Source organism: Homalodisca vitripennis, chromosome 2, assembly GCF_021130785.1.
Source record: "Homalodisca vitripennis isolate AUS2020 chromosome 2, UT_GWSS_2.1, whole genome shotgun sequence".
NCBI lineage: Eukaryota > Metazoa > Arthropoda > Insecta > Hemiptera > Cicadellidae > Homalodisca > Homalodisca vitripennis.
The window spans coordinates 11,499,381-11,524,364 of NC_060208.1; the positions used below are offsets into that span (position 1 = coordinate 11,499,381).

Here is a 24,984-nt window from a genome sequence, read left to right on the forward strand (position 1 = left end):
TATTTTCATCATATACGGTAAAACAACCGTAATTACGATTGATCAGCATTAAATTTAGAGCCATTTTCAACTAAGTTTCTTAATAGGAATTTGTAAGTGAAAGAAAACAAGGATAACTTGGGAACAAAGTTCCATTTTTGAATAATACAACGTGCGTAGTGTGCCGTTTATAATCCGCGACAAAAATCGCACATCAAGGGCAAGCTCTCGCGTCACACGTCCACGACCAACACTGGAGTTACAGACCGTCCACAAATAGCTCTCAGTGGGCCAGCCAAGGTTGTGTTTGCTCTCAGTCACCTGTTAATAATGGATTAACACGACATTTGTTACTCCTTGGCGTCTCCCGTGGGGAACGGGACTTCTGTGCACTGTTGTAGGAGGCAGAGGCAATTGTTAATCTGAAGTACTTAGGTTCCAAGAGATAATCGATGTCGTTTGTTACTGTTTGGAGTCTTCCGTTGGGAACGGGACTTCTGTGCACTGTTGTTGATGGTTGAGGCCATTGTTAATCTAATGTAATTAGGTTCCAAAAAACAACCGACGTCGTTTGTTACTCTTTGGAGTCTCCCGTGGGGAAGCAGGACTTCTGTGCGCTGTTGTTGATGGTTGAGGCCATTGTTAATCTAATGTAATTAGGTTCCAAGAGACAACCGACGACGTTTGTTACTCTTTGGAGTCTCCCGTGGGGAACAGGACTTCTGTGCACTGTTGTTGATGGTTGAGGCCATTGTTAATCTAATGTACTTAGGTTCCAAGAGACAACCGACGTCGTTTGTTACTCTTTGGAGTCTCCCGTGGGGAACGGGACTTCTGTGCACTGCTTTTTAAAATGAATAAATATACATTGTATCTGGAAATGAATTGGAAATTATCACAAAATATATATAAGCAAACAAAACATTGCTAAAGATAAAACGCTCGCAAAGAAACCTGCGCAGAAGCAAATATCTGAGCAGCCACTGCAGGAGGGGCCCCTTGCAGTGGTGGGGAGTGGGGCAAGGATCTCCTCATGTCTGTGTTATCAGCTGTGTAGACCGTGTCTCGCTTGCGCCATTTTGCTATTATTGCAGCTACTTACCCATTCTATAGGTACATTTAATTTTTGTATGTAGGTCTATACAAGCGTAAAATATTAATTGAACAGTCTATGTAGCAGGGCACGAATCCAGGGAGCTTGCGCTTTGGTGTGACTTTAGCCGCTAAGTGGTCAGGGGATAGAGTAAGCGGGCAAGTGTCGAGCAGTGGTGGGGATACCGTGAGACGGCGGCATCACAGCGGCGTAGGGGTATATTACCACACTCTGCGTGAACTAAAATTGCTCAGAAGCCTTTGTGTTAGCGGTTTACCTATAATAATAGTAAAGGATAGGAATAGTGGACGAGTATTGGTTTTGTCAATACTGACAGTTTTAAATTTCGTAAATAGTTGTTCTAAAGAGCGTCACATGTAATATGTCGAGCCCGAGCGATTTTTCCAAAGGGAAATTCTGTAAATTGGAATGTTACATCTAAAAATATTGCAGCATGGATGAGTGCCAGAGAGAGGATGACTGACTACTCATTAATCCAGGTCAGTGACGGTCTACATGAATTGAGAGGAGGCGGAGGCGACGTCCTGCGAAGAGAACGGCAGAAACTCCGCATACACTTCAAAGCAGCACAGCCAGCAGACGCTTATACTGAGGCTTTAGGTGCATTCTAAGTTTAGTGAACGCACCTATACTTGGAAGCGTTGCGATTATTAGAAAGCTCTTCAGAATATTCGTACAAGTGATTGCCATCCCACCTTACGATTTGGCATGGACCGGACAGCAAGGACAGGACAGAATCGGCCGTGTGTACTGTGTATCCGTACTTACATCCGGTTAGCGTGTTGGACAGAAGTCCGATCGTGTATGTGAGCTTTTAGAGGCTTTGGCCACACGCCTTCCAAAATATTTCCTTTGAAAAGAGTTTGTAGGCTACATAACAACCAGCGTTTTGGAACTGAAAACCTGCGATGCAAGAGGCTGCGATACAGGGTGTTCAATAAAAGTATTCCAATACTTTGGGATTGTATTCTACACATAAACCTGAAAAAAGCAGTTCATATGTATGTGTGTCCTAAAACTTTCAGTTTTCCGTCTATCTGTCTGTATGTGTTTTTCATCAAAACATTCTATCTTTTGAACCAGTGAAGATGAAGTTATGAAACTTAAGAATTGCATTAACCTTTGGTACACCTTTTTGAAAGTAAATGATTTAAAAAATCCTTTTACCTGTTTCAAAATGGCGGATGTTTAAATAGTTTTATCAAAATAACTCAAAACCGATTAAGTCCGCCATTTTGTAACAATAATAAAATATAAACAAAATCCTGTTATCTGTTTCAAAATGGCGGACGTGTAAATTATTCTATCAACATAATTCAAAACCGACTAACGTCTGCCATTTTGTAACGGGTATAAGGATTTTTTTTAAAATATTTTCATTTTTATTTCTAGAACAAAATCCCAAAGTATAGGAACACTTTTAATAAATACCCTGTATAGGGATATTAATGATTGGACAGAAGTTTCTCAGATCATTGCCCGAGGTATGCCATGAGCCCCTCAAAGATATAATGCCTGGCCACTAGATACTTGGGTCTGTCAGTCATAAGTAGTTCCCTAGTTTTCATTTATTAATATCAAAATTTAATTTAGAAATTTTGGATATGTTGATTATAGCATACATTTGAATACATATATTCATAATAACAGGCATATTCATTAATTAATCAAAAAGTGCTATTAAATGTAAGAAGAGGTAGTTATCTGAACATATCTATAGTTACGTGTATGAAATAAAATGAATCTAACAGTGGCAGAGTTAGTGATGGTGCTTCGTGAGTAAGGTTAGCGCTCTTCGAACATTTATTACCATCGATTGGTTTATGTTCTATATTTTCGTGTATGAATTACAGCCATGTAACAAAAGAAATCTAACTGTGACAGTGAGAGTTAATGATGGTGCTTGGTGAGTAAGGCTGTGTCAGGTTAGCGCTTCCCGTCTATTTATTACCATCGATTGGTCCATGTTCCATAATCAATATAGGCTCGCTTAGGGCATTAGATCCGTTACATATTTGAACGGCTTAATGTGCCTTGTACACTTTTTCCTTCTCTAGCATTCTTTTATACTTGTGCAGTATGCTTATGTTACGACACCGTTTCAGCTCAAAAAACACGATGAAATTTTGAACTCCAATCTTTCCTCATCTCAAAAAGTGCGTCCAAAATTTTAACTTCATTAAATCTCACAACAGATTTCACAAAATAAACTGTTTTGATTTTTCTTTGCGCCTAAATTCTGACAGTGTGGCCTCGTCACAATGTTAACTTACTCTATGCTGGATGAGATCAATTCAAAACAATTCCTTGGAATGATCACTTCAATGCTGACTGTGCCAAGCTATCCTCAGGCATTTATATTTTGAGATCGTCAGCGAATTTAGGTATTTAGGTACTGATGACGGCGTATTATGGCTTCATTTACCCACACCTTTCTTAAGGAGTAGTGTTTTGGGAATCATGTGCAAACACAGCCTTCATGACTATATTCCGAAATTGTTCGAATTATTGCAAAGTTAAAACCCAGAGAGTCCTGAAAAGAGGCTCTAAAACCGCTGCAACTGTTGACGCTTCCCAGTCTATACATCTTGGAAACTACATTGTTTTGTATGTCTAAATGCGTCTTGACAAGAGGCCAAGACATTCATAGGTATGAGACTAGGGACAGAGAAAACTACCGAACTGGGAAACACAAAACGCTTGCTCTCACAAGCGGGTGTCCACTTATCAACAGGTTGCTAGATTCTATAGAAATTGCCTAAAACGCTTTTGTAACAACTCAGGTATTTTATAATGTCGGAGAGTTTCAGGCTATAACTGGGAGACCAACCATTTGGCTGACTGACACCCGAGCTGGGACTGGGATAAAAAATTGGGGAGTAGTTGAGTCGAATGATGTACAATCATTGTAAGATTCGGTGAAGAAAATTGTGGTGTGCGTGTCAAAATTATCAGTTGATTGTTGCAATGCTTTACTTATTATTGTCTCCTGCAACAAAAGAATTCTATTCTATTCTACTCTTATAATATAGTACCGTATAATTACATAAAATTACTAGTTGTGATTCATTTAAAATATCAACATAATATCACTATTGTTAAACATTTTCTTAAAAGTGAATAATGTGAACCCTTTATATAATATATACGTTCTGACATATAATGATAGCATCCCGAGGCAGATGACAAGTGAGTTACATTAAATCAAATCGAAGGGGAAATTGTTTTTGCCTATGAAAATGTGTATAGAATAAAAAATAAATTCTGCGTGGTTTATTCTACAGTATAAAGTAATTAACTAATACATAATTATATAAGGAAGATTACAATAAATTGAAGAAAACATAAGAATTTTCCTGAATTCAAATTATTACCAATTGAAAAAGGTCTACAAACGAACCTCACAAAAGAAAGGTGAAATGGAACTAAACTCAACTTGCGCATATAACCATCCTACGTTATGTGCAGTTCGATCGTGTCTATAACATCGAAGTGTACCCAATTGTGCACCTGATGAGATAATGATATTACCTCTTCATCTAGATTACTCTGGGTAGCTGCAGGGTAAACTGGTCATCTCCTTTGTAGTCTGGTTGTCTCTGCTGTCGAAACGATGCGAGTTCTTTTGACAGTCTTCGTCGTCGCTGCCGTTTTTGGGGGTCTCTTCAAATGGACGTAGACTATAGATTGCATAGGTCAAGTCTGTATGGTGGAGTCCGTAGCACAGAATCCGCCAAGGCCGAATAGTGAAATCGTCCGCCAAGACCGAAAACGATACGTTCCTATAGCTCCAAATGATTCGACGTTCACGGACAGGAGTGCAAATATTCGGAGCTATCGGACCAAGGTATTAAACATTCGAGGCACGAACGATTCTACTTTTAGGCACTAACGGAATCCAGGAGGATTCGGAATTGGCGGACTGTCTCAATATACGGTCCTGGCGGACTCATGTGTCTTTTAGTGTCGAAAATTAAAGACTCCTATAGAGCAGAATAAATTCAGAGCTCACGAACTGATGTAGAAACTCTTCGATGTTGACGGACAAATAGTAGAATAGGAATGTTTACTTTTGAATTCGGAGCTGAGTGAAATAATTTTTTCGACCCTGGCGGATTATTTTCGGTGCTGTCGAATGACTTAATTTTCGGTGTTACCAGACTAATGCAGCTTTCGTGCCTGGCGGATTCACAATGTCAGATTTTTTACGCTGCACTGAGCAGAAGGTGGTATGGAGCTAAACTCAACATGGGAATTTAATGAACCCTTCCCACCATAACTATGTTACGTGTAGATCACCCTTAGTTGATTTTTTCTGACATACCAAATGCGAGGAAACCTCGAGACGCGTGGGACGAACTGATTCTGTCATGGGGCTAATCAACGCAGTTCACCAAATCTTCCAGATAGGTTAGATCGAGTAAAAAGTTCAACTCAAATTTCATTGTCCTGCAATGCTTATCAGCGGAGATCTGATATCTAAATGTATACTTCCCGAATGGACCTCTAAGTATGATCAAACATCATTTACCTCAAACCCACCTCATACCCCCTGCATGGGTATGATGACTGTCTCATAATAACTTGCTGATACCCTCGGCCATATCTAATTAACTTACGGCATATTCCAATTCATAATTTCCAACTACAAATTAAATTAAATTCACAATCAACTCAACTACTTAGGCTGTTGTAAGCATTCATTCAGGGTGGAGGACGATAAGCGGACCCGATTTTTTATATCGATATTGACAAGCTATTTTTACTTTGCGACATTATAACTATCTGCAACACCAACCGATACCGATTTTCGAACAATAACTATCTTGTATAAACTTTAAACACGTTTTCATGTAATAAACGTATTGTCTTTTATAGACAATAACAGAGAGTTGAAAACTCGTGGAGTACCGTGAAACGAAGTTTGAAAATATGATATCAGCCGACATGCTTGCAGATATTCTCTGTGAGTATTTGTACAGAAGAGAAGTACGGTTTTCTAAGGAGGGTGCTTTCAACGACTTTTTGAAAGCGGCCTTGCTACTCAGGAGAAAACATAAAGATAGTTACGCATATTTCGTATTTTCTGCTATAAATGTTTGATATGTTGTTATCATTTCTTTATTATTTATTAGATTTTCACTTTGTGTATTATATTAATTATTGCAATTTAAAAAATAATTGTTATTATGACTTTAAATATTTTAAAATAATTGACAGACTCGTTTGCGATATAAGAAATATTAAGTATCGATGATTATAGTAATCGATATAAAAAACCGGATCCGCTTATTGTACTCTGCCCTTAGTTCATAACAGCCGTCAAAGTTACGTGGCAAAAGTTTCTTCTTTATGACTGATATAGGAGCACGCAGAACCTGAGTTTGTTATCAATATATACTCATCGCACATCTATCACTAACTACTTCCACTTACTTTACAAACCAAAACGAACCGCAAGGGCCCAAATACGCCGAACAGAATATTTCCATTCCCAAATATTCCAGCTCGAGTGATTTTTTCTTTACTGGTTTCTGGACTAAAAAAAACTAAAAATACATTAGACAAACAGATGATTTAAACAGAGTTTTGTAACTCCTCTTGGTCCTTGTATACAGCTACACAAGTATATCTTCTCCAGTAGCTATATCTTGCCAACCACATCTATCTTTTTCCATAGCTCATGCTCATGGACCACTGACCTGTACGAAAATTTACTAAGCAGAATAAGGAGAGTCAGTACAGAGCAAGGACGAAGGTCCTGATAAGGGTGCTACTGTCACAGACAGGATCTCTAACTCGAGCCCAAATAATTCGACGCCCTAACCTCTCGACCACTGGTTTTGTATGGTGTTTTGTTACACTCTGTATATATTTAGGATACAAAAATGACATTAAAACATTTTTAAAGATTTTATATTGGTAAACATGTATTTCATGTATTTTGGCTCTAAGCTATCTTCAGTATACTATTTTTTTTATTTTTAATATTAATTATAAAGATAACCCTATATTGGGGTATTAAATATATAGGGTGTAAATTAAGCCATGGTACGCCTGGATATATTCCAAACGGATTGAGATATCGATGTACAACCTTCACCATACTTATTCAAATACTTATTTTGGATTTTTTGAATGATAAAAACAATTTTTCCCCCTTTTCAAAAGAGAGTACGGGGGGTTCACTTTGAATGTTCAAACTGCTACCCCTATCTTGTGACACCTCATTTTAAAGGTCTATTCAATCGAAACATAATGACATGAACAAAACATCGCTACGACGGTACTAGCAAAAGTTATGGGCAAATAACCCATTAAATTGTAATGCCACCTATAAAAAGATACCAGAACCAAAACTATGCACACCAGAAACATTAGTACTACGTGAAGGGATAAGCTGGGCACCTCAAAGTCTTACTAAAAGATATCACGCATATATTGTGTTGAAATGCGCAACACATTGGGCATTACAGATTATTATTACTGTGTTATTTGTACATAACTTTTAGTACAAACGGCGCAGAGGTGTTTTCTTAGTGTCATTGTGTTTCTATTAAATAGACCTTCAAAATGAAATGTCATAAGATAGGCGTTGCAATTTGAAAATTTAAAGTTAACCCCTCTTTGAAAAGAAAGAGAAATTTTGTTTATGATTAAAAACCCCCAACAAATTACTTTAACCATCATGGTGAAGGTTATACATCGATATCTAAATCCGTTTAGGAATATATCCACGCGTACCATGGCTTAATTTACACCCCATATAAACATTGTATATAAAATACCTTTTGCTTTCGCAATTACGAGATTCAGGGGTAACATATTGAACTGTTTACATTATATTCTAAAACATTTATTCAATATTTCAAATAAATATGCATCGCCATTTTTATTAGACCATTAAAAACATTTAAATCAATGTTACAATTCTCGAAACCTTTCTTGACGTTTAAAAAAAATATACCAGAAACGAGTTTTGAAACTCATGGTTTTTTGTATGTGTACAACATGTCAAATCTATTCTAGTACCATAATTTCTTGTGCATTATATTAATATTATATTGACATTTTAAGCGACTTTTACGAACATTGTCATATAATTATTGCAAATATATATCACAAATATTACAATTATTTTTTGGTATGTGTACAACATGTCAAATCTCTTCTAGCACCATAATTTCTTGTGCATTATATTAATATTGTATTGACATTTTAAGCGACTTTTACGAACATTGTCATATATTATTGCAAATATATATCACAAATATTACAATTATTTTTGGTATGTGTACAACATGTCAAATCTCTTCTAGTACCACAATTTCTTGTGCATTATATTAATATTATATTGACATTTTAAGCGACTTTTACGAACATTGTCATATATTATTGCAAATATATATCACAAATATTACAATTATTTTTTGTATGTGTACAACATGTCAAATCTCTTCTAGTACCATCATTTATTGTGCATTATATTAATATTATATTGACATTTTAAGCGACTTTTACGAACATTGTCATATATTATTGCAAATATATATCACAAATATTACAATTATTTTTTTGTATGTGTACAACATGTCAAATCTCTTCTACTACCATAATTTCTTGTACATTATATTAATATTATATTGACATTTTAAGCGACTTTTAAGAACATTGTCATATATTATTGCAAATATATATCACAAATATTACAATTATTTTTTGTATGTGTACAACATGTCAAATCTCTTCTAGTACCATAATTTCTTGTGCATTATATTAATATTATATTGAAATTTCAAGCGACTTTTACGAACATTGTCATATATTATTGCAAATATATATCACAAATATTACAATTATTTTTTGTATGTGTACAACATGTCAAATCTCTTCTAGCACCATAATTTCTTGTGCATTATATTAATATTATATTGACATTTTAAGCGACTTTTACGAACATTGTCATATATTATTGCAAATATATATCACAAATATTACAATTATTTTTTGTATGTGTACAACATGTCAAATCTCTTCTAGTACCATAATTTCTTGTGCATTATATTAATATTATATTGACATTTTAAGCGACTTTTACGAACATTGTCATATATTATTGCAAATATATATATCACAAATATTACAATTATCTCTTGAATCATCTGTAATGAGAAACGCATTTGTTTTGAACATCTCTGCTTACTTGTCAGATGAGATAAAGTAAACCATGGACGGGGCTACATTTACGGACCTACATGCTAGGTACTACCCTAGTTGACTTGTACGTCGCGGTTGGCAGTCGTACATGTATCAAGAGGTGGGGCGGGATACAGAGTTTGGCTGGCAGCCCAAGATGTGAGCTGAGTTTAAGAAACCGTGACATTTCTCAGTTGGGAACACCAGAGCAGATGTTTACTGCAGCATAGCATAGTGCTTAATGTTGTCTTTAAAGTTCTTTGTAACAAAATGTTTGTACCGAATCGACGAGAAACACGGGGTTGCAAATCTCTGAGGTCGTAGTAATAAATACTCGGTATTACAAAGTTTAATTATGTCAAATAAAAACTTTTTTGGATGCTAAATAAAGATTGCTGTTGACGATGGAAGGTTTAAACAGAATAATAGGATTTCGTACATTTGCCATCGTTATGGTTACAAAAGGTATATAGCACAACGTTTCGAGGAATGCAATCTATTCTCTTCGTCAAGTGGGGGAGGTATTAGTATATACAAAAATAAAGAATAAAGAGAAGAAAATAAAGGAAAGAAAAGGGTTCAGACTTACAGATGGCACGACGCCGTGCCAAAGAAAGAGCTGACATCGATTTTCTTGTTAGTATCCCACTTTCATCCGTGCCGGTGTGATGTGTGATTGTGTTTCTCGTACTCGTGACTTGTGCTTGGGACTACTTTGCAGTGACAAGGCCTGGACTAGAATCCAAGCAGGGCATGTTTGAACCCTTTTCTTTCCCTTCTTTTCTTCTTTTTATACGTATATATATATATATATATATATATATATATATATATATATATATATATATATATATATATATATATATATATGTATGTACAGGGTGTAACTGAAATACTTTTTATTACAGTACGTTTTTATGCCGAAAGTAGTTCTTCAGAAATTCATCAACAAAGTTATTATCAAACAGCCATTTTGAACTTTATTGACAAAAAATTTTCAATTAAAAAAAATTGACGATCTTTACTAGATATACATACGTTGAAATTTTTAACTTTCTACCTTTAATGGTTGTTTAGAAAAGAATTTTAATGTAAAAAAAAAAAAAAAAAAAACAAATAGACGGACAGAGGTAAAACGATGCATTTTAGGACATACATTTATAGGAGCTTTTTTGTTCGTTTTGAACCAAAGAACAACTTCCTGAAGTTTGTCGGAGTATTTAAGGTACACCCTGTATATAGTGCAACTAAATAACGGTATAAGTTTAGTCTAGGCATTATATTTCATAAACCTCATTAATGAAAAACGGATGAGACGTCCTAGACCATTTTGTCATACAAAATTGCATATAGTGTCTGGTCTCCTATTCGCTGTTTAGTTTATAATTCACAGTTAAATTATTATACATATTTATTAAATTTTTACATGGAAAAGATATATTTGTATAGGTTAGATTACATTCTTGATAATTTTTGGCCAGGGCTATTTCAAACTGACAATACTGTATTTATGCCAGTCAGTATTGTGTATTTCCCAATACATTGTCGGAGATGGTTTCAGGCTGTGCTCTAGTTGCTTTCCACAAGCCAAGGGAATACAATGCATTTATTTGTTGCTTGTTTCGCGGAAGATGGGGCAGACATTGATTATCGTTCTTGCCGTCTACTCAGCGGGATACCAAATACAAAGAATGTATCAAGGTTAATTAGTGTCTCATTCAAACAACCGCCAATGCAAAATGATCAATTTAGATATGGTGTATTAAAAATTGTATTAACATCAAAATTAATAACGAATTAAAATTTTGTCAAATAAATGACACGTTTGTAGGCTTTGCTAACGCTCAGCCTATCGCTTGAGGGGCTGGAGAATTCTATTCCTGCCTATCTCGAAAACAAACTGACCTAGAGAATTGTAATTCTGCATGAAACTGCGTTCCTATATAGGCAACACTGAGTTTAATGATGGTGCATGTCACTCCAAGGAATTTGGTTGAGCGTTAGCAACATTTCTACAATGGGCCTGTGGGTAACGATGACGACAACGAAAAAATAAATAAGCAGAATAAATCAATTTGTAAACGAACTGAATATTAGCATATGGGATATGAAAACGTGAAATATTAACACATGTAGCCTAACTACTTCAACCGACATGTACAGCATATTCTTTGGTGACTTGGTATGTAGCTTAGAAGGGTGACAAACTTTATTATTTAAACACTGGAACCAACTTAATAAATAAAAATGTGAGTGTGTAATTTGGCAAAAGGCATCACAGAAAAGGTTTCATCTATGGACTTTAAATTTGGCATGGATCTCGATTTGCACATTGACAACAATAAGTAATATGTTAGTGAATATCGAACCATTGAATTGTAGACGTCATTGAAACCTATCACCGACTAGGCTGACACAATGTCTTTTGTCTACCGAGGGGATGTAAAAATGTCTTTCCTGCACGATTGTCTGGCTGTATATCTTTCCATCACACTTGTCGAGAATGAAATGAGGTATAAATTTGAAGTTTTGCAAGCGTTCTCAGCGAAGCATGTTATGCAACACTTGGTGTAGCGTATTATTACCTTGTTGCATATAGTCGAGGAAAGTTCCTTTGAAATTTAAAGAAAAAGTGCTTAAAATTCTGCCACTTAAGTTTCTTATAACGTGCCGTAATACATTAACAACTCAGACAGCCCTATGAAGGCCGGAATTGTACATAAAACCGAACTCTAGTGGGCTATAGACTTTACTTACTCAGTTAGGCTTACCTTAGTGTACAAATTAGAAAGCGGCGTTTTGTGTTTGTAGGTGCGGGAGTGTTAAGATCTCTTGGTCCCCACAGACTGATCTAAGATGCAGCGATCATCCTCTTGTGATGATATACCGCACCTTGAGTGTCATGGTCCCCCTTTACCGCTTCCTTTCATCCCAGATCCTCACAAAGTCATACAACTCCGCTAAATAATTGACGAGGACAGGGACCTACATCACGACGTTTGCTCCACAGAGACCAATACATGGAGTTGGGTCTCCGAGCGAATCCAAAGACTGGCAGTGTTCATGAATGAGTTCATAAACTTTAATTCTCATAATCACGATTCCTACCTAAGTAACGCAATTAAAACATAGCATTTTTACTTCAATATAAGAACAGTTTGATGTTCCAAGATTGTTATACAAAAAAAGAAAACAAGACACGATTATTTCAGTTTAAAAAAAAATTTAGTTTGTTGTCCTGACAAGATTGGGATTCACGTATAATAAATTATGTTTTAGCCATACACGAGTACTTCAATTGTTATTTCCTGTTTGTACCGCTCTAAACTTATGTTATTAAACAACTGAAACATAGGATACGTCGCAGCGTGTTTATTTTGTTGAACGCTTAACAATAACAAATGTTCATAATGTTGTTATGTATGTATCTGTTAGTGTGATACTGTACTGTACCGTAGTACTGTTTCCATGATTATATTATGTGGCTTTATAATCCACCGTAATTTATTTTATGATAATAAACAGTTAGACACACATTAGATTTATCTGTGATACCTTATACCTACGAACAAAGATTCAAGGACACAGCTATTAAACAGTGAGGCGCACACCAGATTTATCTGAGATATCTTATACCTACGAACAAATATTCAAGGATGCAGTTATTGATTATGGTAATTAGGCAGCTAGACACACACTTGAACTCTCTGAGTTATCTGATACATACCGATAAAGATTCAAGGATACAGCTATTGATTATGGTAAGTAGGCAGCTACACACACACTTGAACTCTCTGAGTTATCTGATACATACGGATAAAGATTCAAGGATACAGCTATTGATTATGGTAAGTAGGCAGCTACACACACACTTGAACTCTCTGAGTTATCTGATACATACGGATAAAGATTCAAGGATACAGCTATTGATTATGGTAAGTAGGCAGCTAGACACACACTTGAACTCTCTGAGTTATCTGATACATACGGATAAAGATTCAAGGATACAGCTATTGATTATGGTAAGTAGGCAGCTAGACACACACTTGAACTCTCTGAGTTATCTGATACATACGGATAAAGATTCAAGGATACAAGCTATTGATTATGGTAAGTAGGCAGCTAGACACACACCTGGCATCTCGTTTATATCAGATACAAACGACCAAAGAGTGAAGGATACAATTATTCATTACGGTAAGAAGGCACATACACCTGACCTCTCTGTGATATCTGATATCCACCGACAAATATTCAAGGATAAAGTTATTGTTTATGTAAATAGGCAGTTAGACACACCACATATGGCATCTCGTTTATATCAGATACAAACGACCAAAGAGTGAAGGATACAATATTCATTATGGTAAGAAGGCACATACACCTGACCTCTCTGTGATATCTGATATCCACCGGACAAATATTCAAGGATAAAGTTATTGTTTATGTAAATAGGCAGTTAGACACACACATCTGGCATCTCGTTTATATCAGATACAAACGACCAAAGAGTCAAGGATACAAGTATTGATTATGGTAAGTGGGCATCTAAACACACACCTGAACTCTCTGAGATATCTGATATCCACCGGATAAAGATTCAAGGATACAGCTATTGATTATGGTAAGTAGGCAGCTAGACACACACCTGAACTCTCTGAGATATCTGATATCTACGGATAAAGATTCAAGGATATAGTTATTGATTATGGTAAGTAGGCAGTCAGACACATATCTAACTTCTCTGTAATATCCGATCCTCAGGGACAAAATATGAATAATAGAGCTATTATTATGATAATAAAAATGTATACACACACCTGATCCCTATATAATTAATATCTTATACCCAATGAGATTCTAGGTTACAGTAATTGATTACAGTAAGTAACAGTTAGAGACACACACCTTTTTATTACATCTACCCAAAGAATATTTGAGACACAATCGTTAATTATTTCGCCCTGTAATATGTAATGTAATATATTTGTATATTTTCAGTAAGATAAACAGTAGAAAGTACAATAAAAAGTGACTAGGTGTTTTATTGCACATTATTTACATGTAAAACTTCTTCCCTTCGATGACGACATCATTACACACTTATGCATCGGTAATTAAACAATTATGTAACAATTGTGTTTATCATAATGTTGAGTACTATATAATTAAAAAATCAGATTATTTGAAGAAAACAACAGCTGTCTTGTAAATCGGACATTGACCCTTTCATGTAGACCGCAAACAAAAGGAACACGCACATCCAACTTTGACACGGAGTGAGACAGCTGATGCTCTTCCTGTCTTGTTTGGAAGAAAACAATTTGCTACCAATGTTTTAGGTAAAATAAATACATTTTTTCTATCTGTTTGAGGGACAGCCAGTGGTCGAGAGGTTAAGGCGTCGAATTATTTGGGCTCGAGTTAGAGATCCTGTCTGTGACAGTTGCACCCTTATCAGGACCTTCGTCCTTGCTCTGTACTGACTCTCCTTATTCTGCTTAGTAAATTTTCGTACAGGTCAGTGGTCCATGAGCATGAGCTATGGAAAAAGATAGATGTGGTTTGCAAGATATAGCTACTGGAGAAGATATACTTGTGTACCTGTATACATACAGATAAGTACTCAGCTAAATAGTGTGTGTATTTCAACCGATGCTTTGAGGGAATCAATAAAGGGTTACTGGCGAACTTGACAAAACAAAATCATCACCTTGAAGGCATTAGTGGGCATACGCTGAAAACCTCGTCTCCAGCCTTAAGTCGAAATTAGGAATAAAAATCCACTCGGTCTACCAATTCTGATTTTTATTGTTCAGTTATACTTTCTATCTTGGAATTGTGTTTTTGCTTTAGTAGTTAGAGAATGAAATATTAGATGGATTGGACATTGTAAGTTTTAATATACATTTTAAATTCAAATTTAGAGACTGGTGTATTTCTAGTGAGACTCAAGGAGTCAGTAGTGATTCCTATCCATAATGAAAGGTTCACGTAAAGACTGCAGTATTATAGACCGATATCCCTATTGTCGTCATTTTCTAAAGTAATTAAAAAAAACAATGAAGAAAAAAACTATAGTTTGTTACTTCCTAGAATAGGTTTTTAGTGACTGTTAGTGTGTAGACAATCAAGCGTTAAATGTGGAACTGGCTCTGGAACCAAGGACGTAGCCAGCGAGGGGTCTAAGGGTGCGGACCCCCATTTTTTTAAAGTGTTGCAATTACTTTTCTCGAAAACTATTATTATTATTTAAATAATTCAGTATTACTGACATGTACTGCTGATATATCGTTTTAACAAAGAAACGGATCCAGAACTTTTTAAGGAACAAAATGGGGCTTTACTCTCTGTCTACTACGGAAAAATTATCAATTGTCTGGACCCCCCAAAATTTTTTCCTGGCTACGTTCTTGTCTGGAACAACACTTCATGGATTTGTATCTGAAAGAATTAATGGCGGCGAAAGTATTAGTGGCCTCTTTAATATTATAAAAGCTTTTGATACTGTTACCCATGAAAATCTGTTGAACAAGTTACATGACTGTGGTATAAAGAATTGTCTATAAAGTATTTCAATGTTTTCTAATAGGGAGAAAGCAATTTGTAAATATTTAACGGATTTATTATTCCAATTGGAATAGTTAAATATGGTGTACCATAGAGTTTTCTACAGGGAACATATATGTAAATGGTCTTTATCACGCAAAATTCATGGGACGGATTATATAATTTTCTGATGACAGAGCTTTTTATATAGAAAATAGTTATACGATATATAGTGCGCTATCAATAAGCATTTAGAAGTTTAACAATGGTTTACTGAAAACAATAAGGCTCTAGGTTCTGGTAAAACAAATTACATACCTTTTTGTTTACGAGAGCAAGAACAAATTAAGTTGCTGCAATAACGCTCTATGATGAATTATCATAGAAGAAACATATTGCAAATTAAAATTCTGAATTGACAAACGTAACGAATTTTTACATAAGACATAGGTGAAACAATGAGTTATTGTGAATTCTGTACTTTTCACTTTTAATTACTTTATTAGAATATGAAAATGCATGTTTCGGGGATGCTACTACAAAATAAATTAAAACATTCTGGCACCTAGATTGTTTAATTATATGCTTCATTCTAAAATAAACTCGTTCTCAAAACAGAATTTCCTTTTAAATCTAGAAAATTACTTTATTATTATTTTTTATCATCATGTGAATTATATCTTAGGGCCATGTTAAGATGAGAAAAACTATTGTGTTTTTGTTTGTAAGATATTTTTTACTTTGTTCAAGATTTCAATATTATTTTCTAACAAGGCATTAGGTTTTGATTTTATTGTAAAATAAGAAAACAGATGTATTAATTTGTTAAAAAATGCTACTTATTTCTTTATTTCTCCCACCGGTCCCTACAATTGATCATATCTAACCATGAATAACATTAATAAGGACAAAGTAAAATGTTATAATATTTTATTTGTCTTTAATTTTGACATTTTTACCCCAAAATCAATAGAGTTCTTCCTTAGTCTAGAGAAACCTAAATGGTATACCACGTTTTAACTCTCTAGTACCTTTCTACCAAGAATTATCGCCCAGACAGACAGGTAAGCAGATATTTTTCATTTCGTAATATATACTTATGGACCGGATAGTTGAATGCGTATGTATTATTCATCTTGTTGTCAGCAATGTGTGTGAAAAACAACAATATTATGTTAAAACCACCCCCAATTTGAAACAGTTGTAAATATGTCTCAGCATCAGATTAGCTCTTTATTATGTAGATAGCAGTCAAAATTAAAATGCTGAAGGATTAATTAGTTTACGATTTATGGATTTTCCAAGTAAAACGAATAGATGGCGATTGATAAATTGAGATACAAAGGTGGTAACTGGGATTTTTATTTTACTAAGTAAAATAATCGTCACTCAAAATTTGTGTTCAATTATTCCAACTCAAATTCCTCCCGGAGTGCTACTAAACGTACAGGGATTAAGGAACAGTAGTAGAGTTTTTATTTGGAGATTTTGAATATGTCCAGGACGACTTTTTGATGAGGAATGATGATTTCAACAGTCAAGCAGTTTCATAGGTAGGTTGTGGTGTAACATTAGTAAACGGTACTGAAATGTTTACTTATACAATAAATAAACATTTTATTTTACCTGTGGGAGTCAGAACTACACATCGAGAAATGTTTACCAACGCTTTGTGAATATTTGTCTGATTTCTATCAGTGGGCATTGGGAAAAAAATCACTCACTACTCAGCTACTCTAATGTCTGAAACTTTAAAATTATATCTGTGAGATATTTTAATGGAATCAGGTTGCAGAGCCGAAAAGTTTTTAAAATAACTGAATTCGCAGAAAGAGTGAAGAAATATTGAAGGTTTAGCCTAACGAGAGAGAATTAATTAAGGTGTGGGCTTGTTTGTTCTGACTCGTTTGTGATGAAGAAATATGAAACCATTCTACCGGGAGTGTTGTAGAGTTTAGGCAATTCTTTACAACCCTCGTTGTGGGAGACGTTTGTCGTCTAAATCATACCATCCGTTTCTTTTTTAACCAATTGATTTCAAATATAGTTGCTTTACATTTCATATTGACGTGTATTTACAAACCATGTACTTCGTATTTTTGTGTGACAAGGAGACTGTTATTAAGGACCCAACCAGGTCTTTGTAACAATTGTTTCGTTGTACATCCGTTTGCTGTCCCTGTAAAGGCCCTTAGTGATTTAAAACTTAGGAGATGGGGTCCTCTTGGTCCAAGGATGGACCCTATTGATTAACAGAGTATTCTGTCATTCCTCCAGACCTTGTTCGTTATATTCCGTCCGTCTCGTGCACCTTATTTGTTATATTACGTCCATTTCTCCGATCTTGATATTTCGTCCGTCACTCAAATCTTATTTGTTATATATTCTGTCCGTCTCTCAGCCCTCGTTCGTTATATTCTGTCCGTCTCTCAGACCTCGTTCGTTATATTCTGTCCGTCTCTCAGCCCTCGTTCGTTACATTCTGTCCGTCTCTCAGCCCTTGTTCGTCATATTCTGTCCGTCTCTCAGACCTTGTTCATTATATTCTGTCCGTCTCTCAGCCCTCGTTCATTACATTCTGTCCGTCTCTTAGCCCTCGTTAGTTATATTATGTCCGTCTCTCAGCCCTCGTTCGTCATATTTTGTCCGTCTCTCAGCCTTTGTTCGTCATATTCTGTCCGTCTCTCAGCCCTCGTTCATTACATTCTGTCCGTCTCTCAGCCCTCGTTTCGTTATATTCTGTCCGTCTCTCAGCCCTCGTTCGTCATATTTTGTCCGTCTCTCAGCATTGTTCGTCATATTCTGTCCGTCTCTCAGACCTTGTTCATTATATTCTGTCCGTCTCTCAGCCCTCGTTCGTTACATTCTGTCCGTCTCTTAGCCCTCGTTCGTTATATTATGTCCGTCTCTCAGCCCTTTCATTATATTCTGTCCGTCTCTCAGCCCTCGTTTGGTATATTCTGTCTGTCTCTCAGCCCTCGTTCGGTATATTCTGTCCGTCTCTCAGCCCTCGTTTTATATTCTGTCCGTCTCTCAGCCCTCGTTCGTTACATTCTGTCCGTCTCTCAGCCCTCGTTCGTTATATTCTGTCCGTCTCTCAGACCTCGTTCATTATATTCTGTCCGTCTCTCAGCCCTCGTTCGTTATATTCTGTCCGTCTCTCAGCCCTCGTTCGTTATATTCTGTCCGTCTCTCAGCCCTTTCATTATATTCTGTCCGTCTCTCAGCCCTCGTTTGGTATATTCTGTCTGTCTCTCAGCCCTCGTTTGTTATATTCTGTCCGTCTCTCAGACCTTATATTGCGTCGGATCACACATGCTGTATATATGTATTATTATATATATATATATATATATATATATATATTATAATATAGTTGTTAGATACTAACTTTGTCTTTTATATCAACATAACAGTACTAAAAAAGCAGCGCATACTTAAAATTTGATAAAATGTAAAGTTAAAAATGTATTTTTATAACAAAAATTAATTTTCTTTTCTGGATATTTTCTTACTCTATGCTAAACAGCGGTTGCAGCAAAGGTTGGTGCAATAATGCTTACTCTATGCTTTCAAGACTTTAAATGTGAAAAATTTTAAAATAGTTTTAAATAAAATTTAACATATCGTTGTACTGTCAGAAAACTATGTTTACACAGAACAGTTGATTACATTTAACTGGTCCTAGAAGTGAATTCAACCCAAAGAAACGTTACATCGCAATAAAACATTGACGCTCATTATTCGAGATATAACTATTCTATATTCCTTTAAACAATACATATCCACAACATATTGAAATCGGTTTTGTGGTTTCGGAGATTAGCGTAAACGAACAACGTGACACAAGATTTATAAAATAAACATTTTCATAATAATTTCATGAATTTACAGTAAAATTAAAGTCAGCTGATTTTGAAATAACATAAATAAAAACCAAATTTTAAGATCGACAATTTAAAAGAGATATTACTCTTCACTGTGATATTACATTATAATCCTCGAACTGTTGAGACACCACCAACAGGAAGGATGGATAAGGATATGACCACAGCTGGAGACACGAACTGGAGGGCAGCTTGCGAGTCAGAGGCTCGAGCGAGAGACGCTTGGCAAGGCAGGTAAATCTGCCTACATAATATAATTACTGCATAAATAATAATGAACGTATAATATAACGTCAGTTGTACAAGGTGTGGGATTCTTTTATTCTTTCACCCACTAAACGAGACTGCACTTCATTTTGTTTTTCTAAAGAAGATCCCTGACTTAGCCGGGTTCCAGCGACCTCTCTCACACGCTAAACATATCATTTCATACGTCTACCACGTATACAATATATAACTATACACATAGCAAAACATTTTTTTCCTACTTGGGTAGTTAGTATTCACTCATGTATTAAAGTGATATATGGATATGTTTAGCATTTTTAGATTGTAATAACAAAAAATTTGTACACAGTTTTCTGTTTGAAGTTTAAGTTTAAGTTTATCATTTTAACTACTCATTGTTCAGACGATAATAGGCGTAATTAATCTTTTGTAAGCCCTTACTAAACCGGTTATTAGCCATATCACTTTGAGATTTTGAAAGTACTATATGATACGTACTATACGTACTGGATGTGAATACTGATTAGGATTCATACTCATTAGATTTGTATTTATTTACAAATCACGCAATATTTTTTTTGTGATTGGTAATGCAGATCAAGGGAGGTATAGTAACAAGACTGAAGTCTAAGGCCTGCTGCGCCCCGACCCGCCACCACTGTATCCCGAGCGTACTACGTAATAGCGTTGTAATGAAACGTACCTACTAAACTACTAAGTAACTATCCCGTGTGTTAAAAACAAGCAAAAAGTAAAATATTGACGTCTTTTGGGCTGTACGCATATTTAATTCAGTAACAGTCGTAAAATGGTTCATTCATATATAAAATAAACAAACATTGTAAACTTAATGTATAGGTAGGTGGTTGGTCGACGAGTGCAAACCTATTGTGACCTGTATTCTGTAGTTCAGTTTTAATAATTAGTTCTGAGTTAGTGAAGTTGACTTAGTTGGTAATTATGTGTTAGGTGAGTATTTTCTTGAAGAAGAACGATGGCAAATCTCCGAAAAAATCCTGTTTCCTTCTCAATCCTTCCATCGTTAAAAACACACTTCGAACAATGAAATAATGTATAACTCACTTACGGATAATTGGAGGGAAGTTTCATCAAAGAGAAGCGGCCGACAACCCGCATAGCATCATCGTCTACGTGATCGGTGTTTACTTGTTCGTTATCTATGTCATGTTCACTGTCATTGTCTTCCAATGAACTACTGTCTCTCAACTTCCTCTCAACAGCCTCTTCCAGAAGTCCTTCGTTGGTTCAAGCGTTATCAAGAATTGTCTAGCTGTAGTCTACAACTTTCTCTCCAACAATCAGGTGTAGACTTTTCCATAGCTTCTTCCACTATTTTTGTGGTAGAAGTAATAGGGAACTACTTGTTATGTTTTGGCGACATGTCTTCTTAATTTGGGCTCATAGTAGTTCTATCGCCTTTAAATAGGAATGATGCGGTGGTAGCCTAAGCAGTGTGTGACCGTTTTCTTCAGAACGTTCATCAACGTGATATTTTATTTTGTTATCTTGTGGAGTTTGCTTATTCTAGAAGTTCCAATTTTTCATACCTGAACTACTTTCCTGGTCAGCCATTCTGTAATTTCTGCATCGAGGTTTTGCTCATAGGTACATTATCTATCTGTTTAGAATGATCCCGGTGCATCCGTGACTGTAACTGCATCTTCACAAGTAAAAAACTGGTCATGGTCCTTTTCCTCACGGTAGTCACCTGCTTTCTCAGACTTAACTATTGAGAGGAAGTTATCTACGAAACCTGTCCAGGACCCCTCGTGCGTTAAATCAGCCTCTCACCTTTTCCAGCAGGAGTTTGCATAGTGCCATGCACATTGCACAGTATTGTCGGTCCACCTTTGTGTCTTGCAATAACGTTCTTCTACCCACGTTTCGTCTAGGCACAAAATATTATCCAATTTTTGACCTTTAATTTCACGAAGGAAGCGACATCTTGGAGTGGCTACATCCGATCTTTCTTTAACAACTTGTCTTCCAGAATACGTTTTTTTAGGTTAAACCGATTTCCTTTATAACAACCCTTATCGATTAAATACTACAACTATACAGCTCAATCTGCTAAAAAGATTCTTTTCCTACAATCGGATACTCTTACATAATAATCATGTATAACACCCTCTTTAAAATTGCCCAAATCTGACTACACGCTTTGGCAGAGTCTTTCCAGCAGACAACTTTCTTCTCAAATAACTAGATTGCAGACAAATCCTCATTGGTAATTCCTTTCACAGAACTAGGACGAATTACCCACGCGTCTGCACTAGGACGAATTCCCAACGCGTCTGCAGTTTGTTGTAAAACATTTCATACAAGGGGCAACAGGCCTTAGTTTGATCTTTTGCTTTCAAAGCATTCCCGTACTTTACATACCCCTCAACTGGCTTTTCATCGCTATTCCTCGGCTAGACGATGTGGTCTGAAATAAGATGTTTAGCGTGTGAGAGAGATCGCCGGGATTCGGCTCCGTCAGGAATCTTCACTATAAATTAAACTGTATGCTGGAGGAGACCAGTGTTGTAAGGCGAGTTCTTATGGGTGATTCGCTACTTAGCTCATCCTCATTGTGAACTTTAATTTACAAAAATCATTTACAAGATATAAATAAAGGGCTAAATTTTGCTTTACTAATGTAATTCGTTTAAACTGTACCACAGTAATCATGATTTAAAATGTTGTATGGATACTATTGTATTAAGACTCCACGTGGGTTTCATATATATATATGAGAATGAAATTAATTAAGGTAATGATTTATTTCTAACTTTTTATACAAGCAAGATACATGTAATACATGTAATAATGTCTTAGACATTAAAACTGCCACGTTTTCAAGTTATAGCCTATGGCAGCTATTTAGAAAACAAACCAAAAATGCACAAAAACAAAATAGACAATTAAATTGTCAATAGACTTGTTGACAAACTGAGAGTCCAGTAACACAATAACTAAAGTATTTGTAGCTCAGTGGTGTCAGCTACAATTTTAACAAAAATAGTATTAAGAAGGATAAATGATAAATACAAATACAGATAGTAGAATAAAAAGCAGTATTAAGACAATGTTTAAAATCATGTTTATAATAACCAAACTACATTATAAAGATTACAAAAGATTATTAAAACTGATTGATTAGATATTAATAATGTTGCACCATTGCAACACTTCCTTAAGAAATTCCAAGCTGACATGTTGAAGTAGCCCTTAAGCTTCTTGCAAAATTTTTCCAAGCTTTGAATAATTTAAAGATGCTGGAGCAATTCAATTAAACACTTGGGTCCAGCATACTGAAATGAATGTCTGAAAATTGATTTATTAACCTTGGGTATTCTAAATATACGTTTCGAGAACTTCTACTGTCATGAGGAATATTTATGTTACTCCTATTGCTATTTCTTAAATAAAATAATCTCAGTACTTTGTACATGTACAAGTGTGGTATGGGTAAAATACTCAAGGAGCAAAAAAGAGGGAATGAACTATCCAGCATTCTTGTATGTAAAATTATTCTTAAAATAAAATTTTGATTTGTTAGTAATAAGGTAAGCAAAAGTTTCCTCCAACATGTTATCCCAATATTTATTTGGTAAATTATTTCAGAGTCCTAGTTCAGGTTCTGTAAAAATATACTACTTTTCATTGTCACTTTAACTCGAGTTAATAAGTATATTCTTTTAATAAACGCGTTTTGAATATAATTTGATTTCTATCCAGTATAATATTGCGAGGTCGATTTGGCACTCAGGTACGGCTGGATCAAGCGGGAGTACGCCATTTTGAATCAGGAGCTGGAGGAACTGAGAGCCCGTAGGCCTGAGCGTCAGGCGCGGGAGACAGCGGGCGATAGGCGGTCAGTCTTACCTTTCCCGGTCACCACGGCCCGGGACATCGGCTGGCTCTCTGGCAGGCGGGAGTTCCAGCTGGAAGTGCTGGGACCCTACCCGTACACCGCACCTTCACGCCCCCCTATCGACCCCCCTCCGCAATAATCAGTCACAGTGTGCGTCAACAGCATTCTGTCTACACTGTAATAGTGAAATTAATTGTAGTCATTGCATTTATGAAATATATTAGTTTACATTCTCACCGCAATTGTTCTCAACAAGTTTGTATTCTAACGTAATTTAACTACTAAAATTTTAGCACAATATTAATTGCTTCTACGATAACAGCTTGGTGACTGGACAACATCTTCCATTAGGTAAGTTACTAAATGTACACAATTTTATTTTACAACCATAAACACAAGTTTCACCATTCGATATAACGGTTAGAAAAGAATTTGCAAGAGTAGGCCTAGGTATCATAAATTACAATACCAATACGGTTACCAAATACGGTTAATTATAATAGCTCTGTACCAGTCAAACCACTGCACATGTGTGTGAGTTGACGGGGGCTGAAGCCTAAACAATATCCATCAATATCATCTATCTTGATTGGCTGAAGCCTAACTGTCTGTATGGCTTCTTTATCAATCGCTGACAGCATTTTTTGACAATTTGACGCTTTCTTTTTTGTGAAGTTATTTTTTATCTTAATAATTTTAAGGTTTCTCTTTGCCAAATTGTCCACATCCTGACGAATTGTTCCCCTTATGTTTCCATTAAGTCTTGTAGATATTAAAGGTTTTATCTCACAATATAACCTAAACAACAACAACGTGCAATTCCGTAACATTCCGAGATACGCGACTGAATTGTGTCCTTCACAGGTCTCAAACAGTTCTTCAATGTTTAACACCAGGTTTGGTGCTAGGTCTTTTCTACATGCCTATTTTATCAGATATGAGAAATACAGGTCAGTTTTGAACTCTCTTTATTTTGGTTTTGATTGATGTTTGTGTTGTTCTGACACCTAACTTTCATCAATAGTAAAGATAGCAGGATTGCTCACACATTTTTCATTGTCACAAGAAATCAGTACCACCAAAATCCAACGAGTAATCCAATAATCTGTAATTAAGCGGGATTCCTTCATAATCCTCAACGCTAAAAACGA

General features: G+C 35.7%; 2 protein-coding genes across 3 annotated transcripts in view; one reads left to right on the top strand and one right to left on the bottom strand.

The window, feature by feature from the left end:
- LOC124353566 (serine/threonine-protein phosphatase alpha-3 isoform-like) overlaps positions 1-24,984 on the bottom strand; it is a 101,347-nt gene that overhangs the window by 61,642 nt on the left and 14,721 nt on the right. The window lies entirely within an intron of this gene.
- Positions 19,535-24,075, top strand: LOC124353567. The gene is made up of 2 exons (XM_046803463.1): positions 19,535-19,959; positions 23,729-24,075. Exons 1-2 carry the CDS (start codon positions 19,871-19,873, stop codon positions 23,970-23,972), a joined length of 333 nt encoding a protein of 110 aa, XP_046659419.1. The 5' UTR covers positions 19,535-19,870; the 3' UTR covers positions 23,973-24,075.

Bases quoted from the DNA above. Each gene is read 5' to 3' on its own strand.
- LOC124353567 (XM_046803463.1), top strand. From the start codon at position 19,871: ATGGATAAGGATATGACCACAGCTGGAGACACGAACTGGAGGGCAGCT. The intron at 19,960-23,728 runs GTAAATCTGCCT...TTTGGCACTCAG, and splicing joins AGAGACGCTTGGCAAGGCAG to GTACGGCTGGATCAAGCGGG.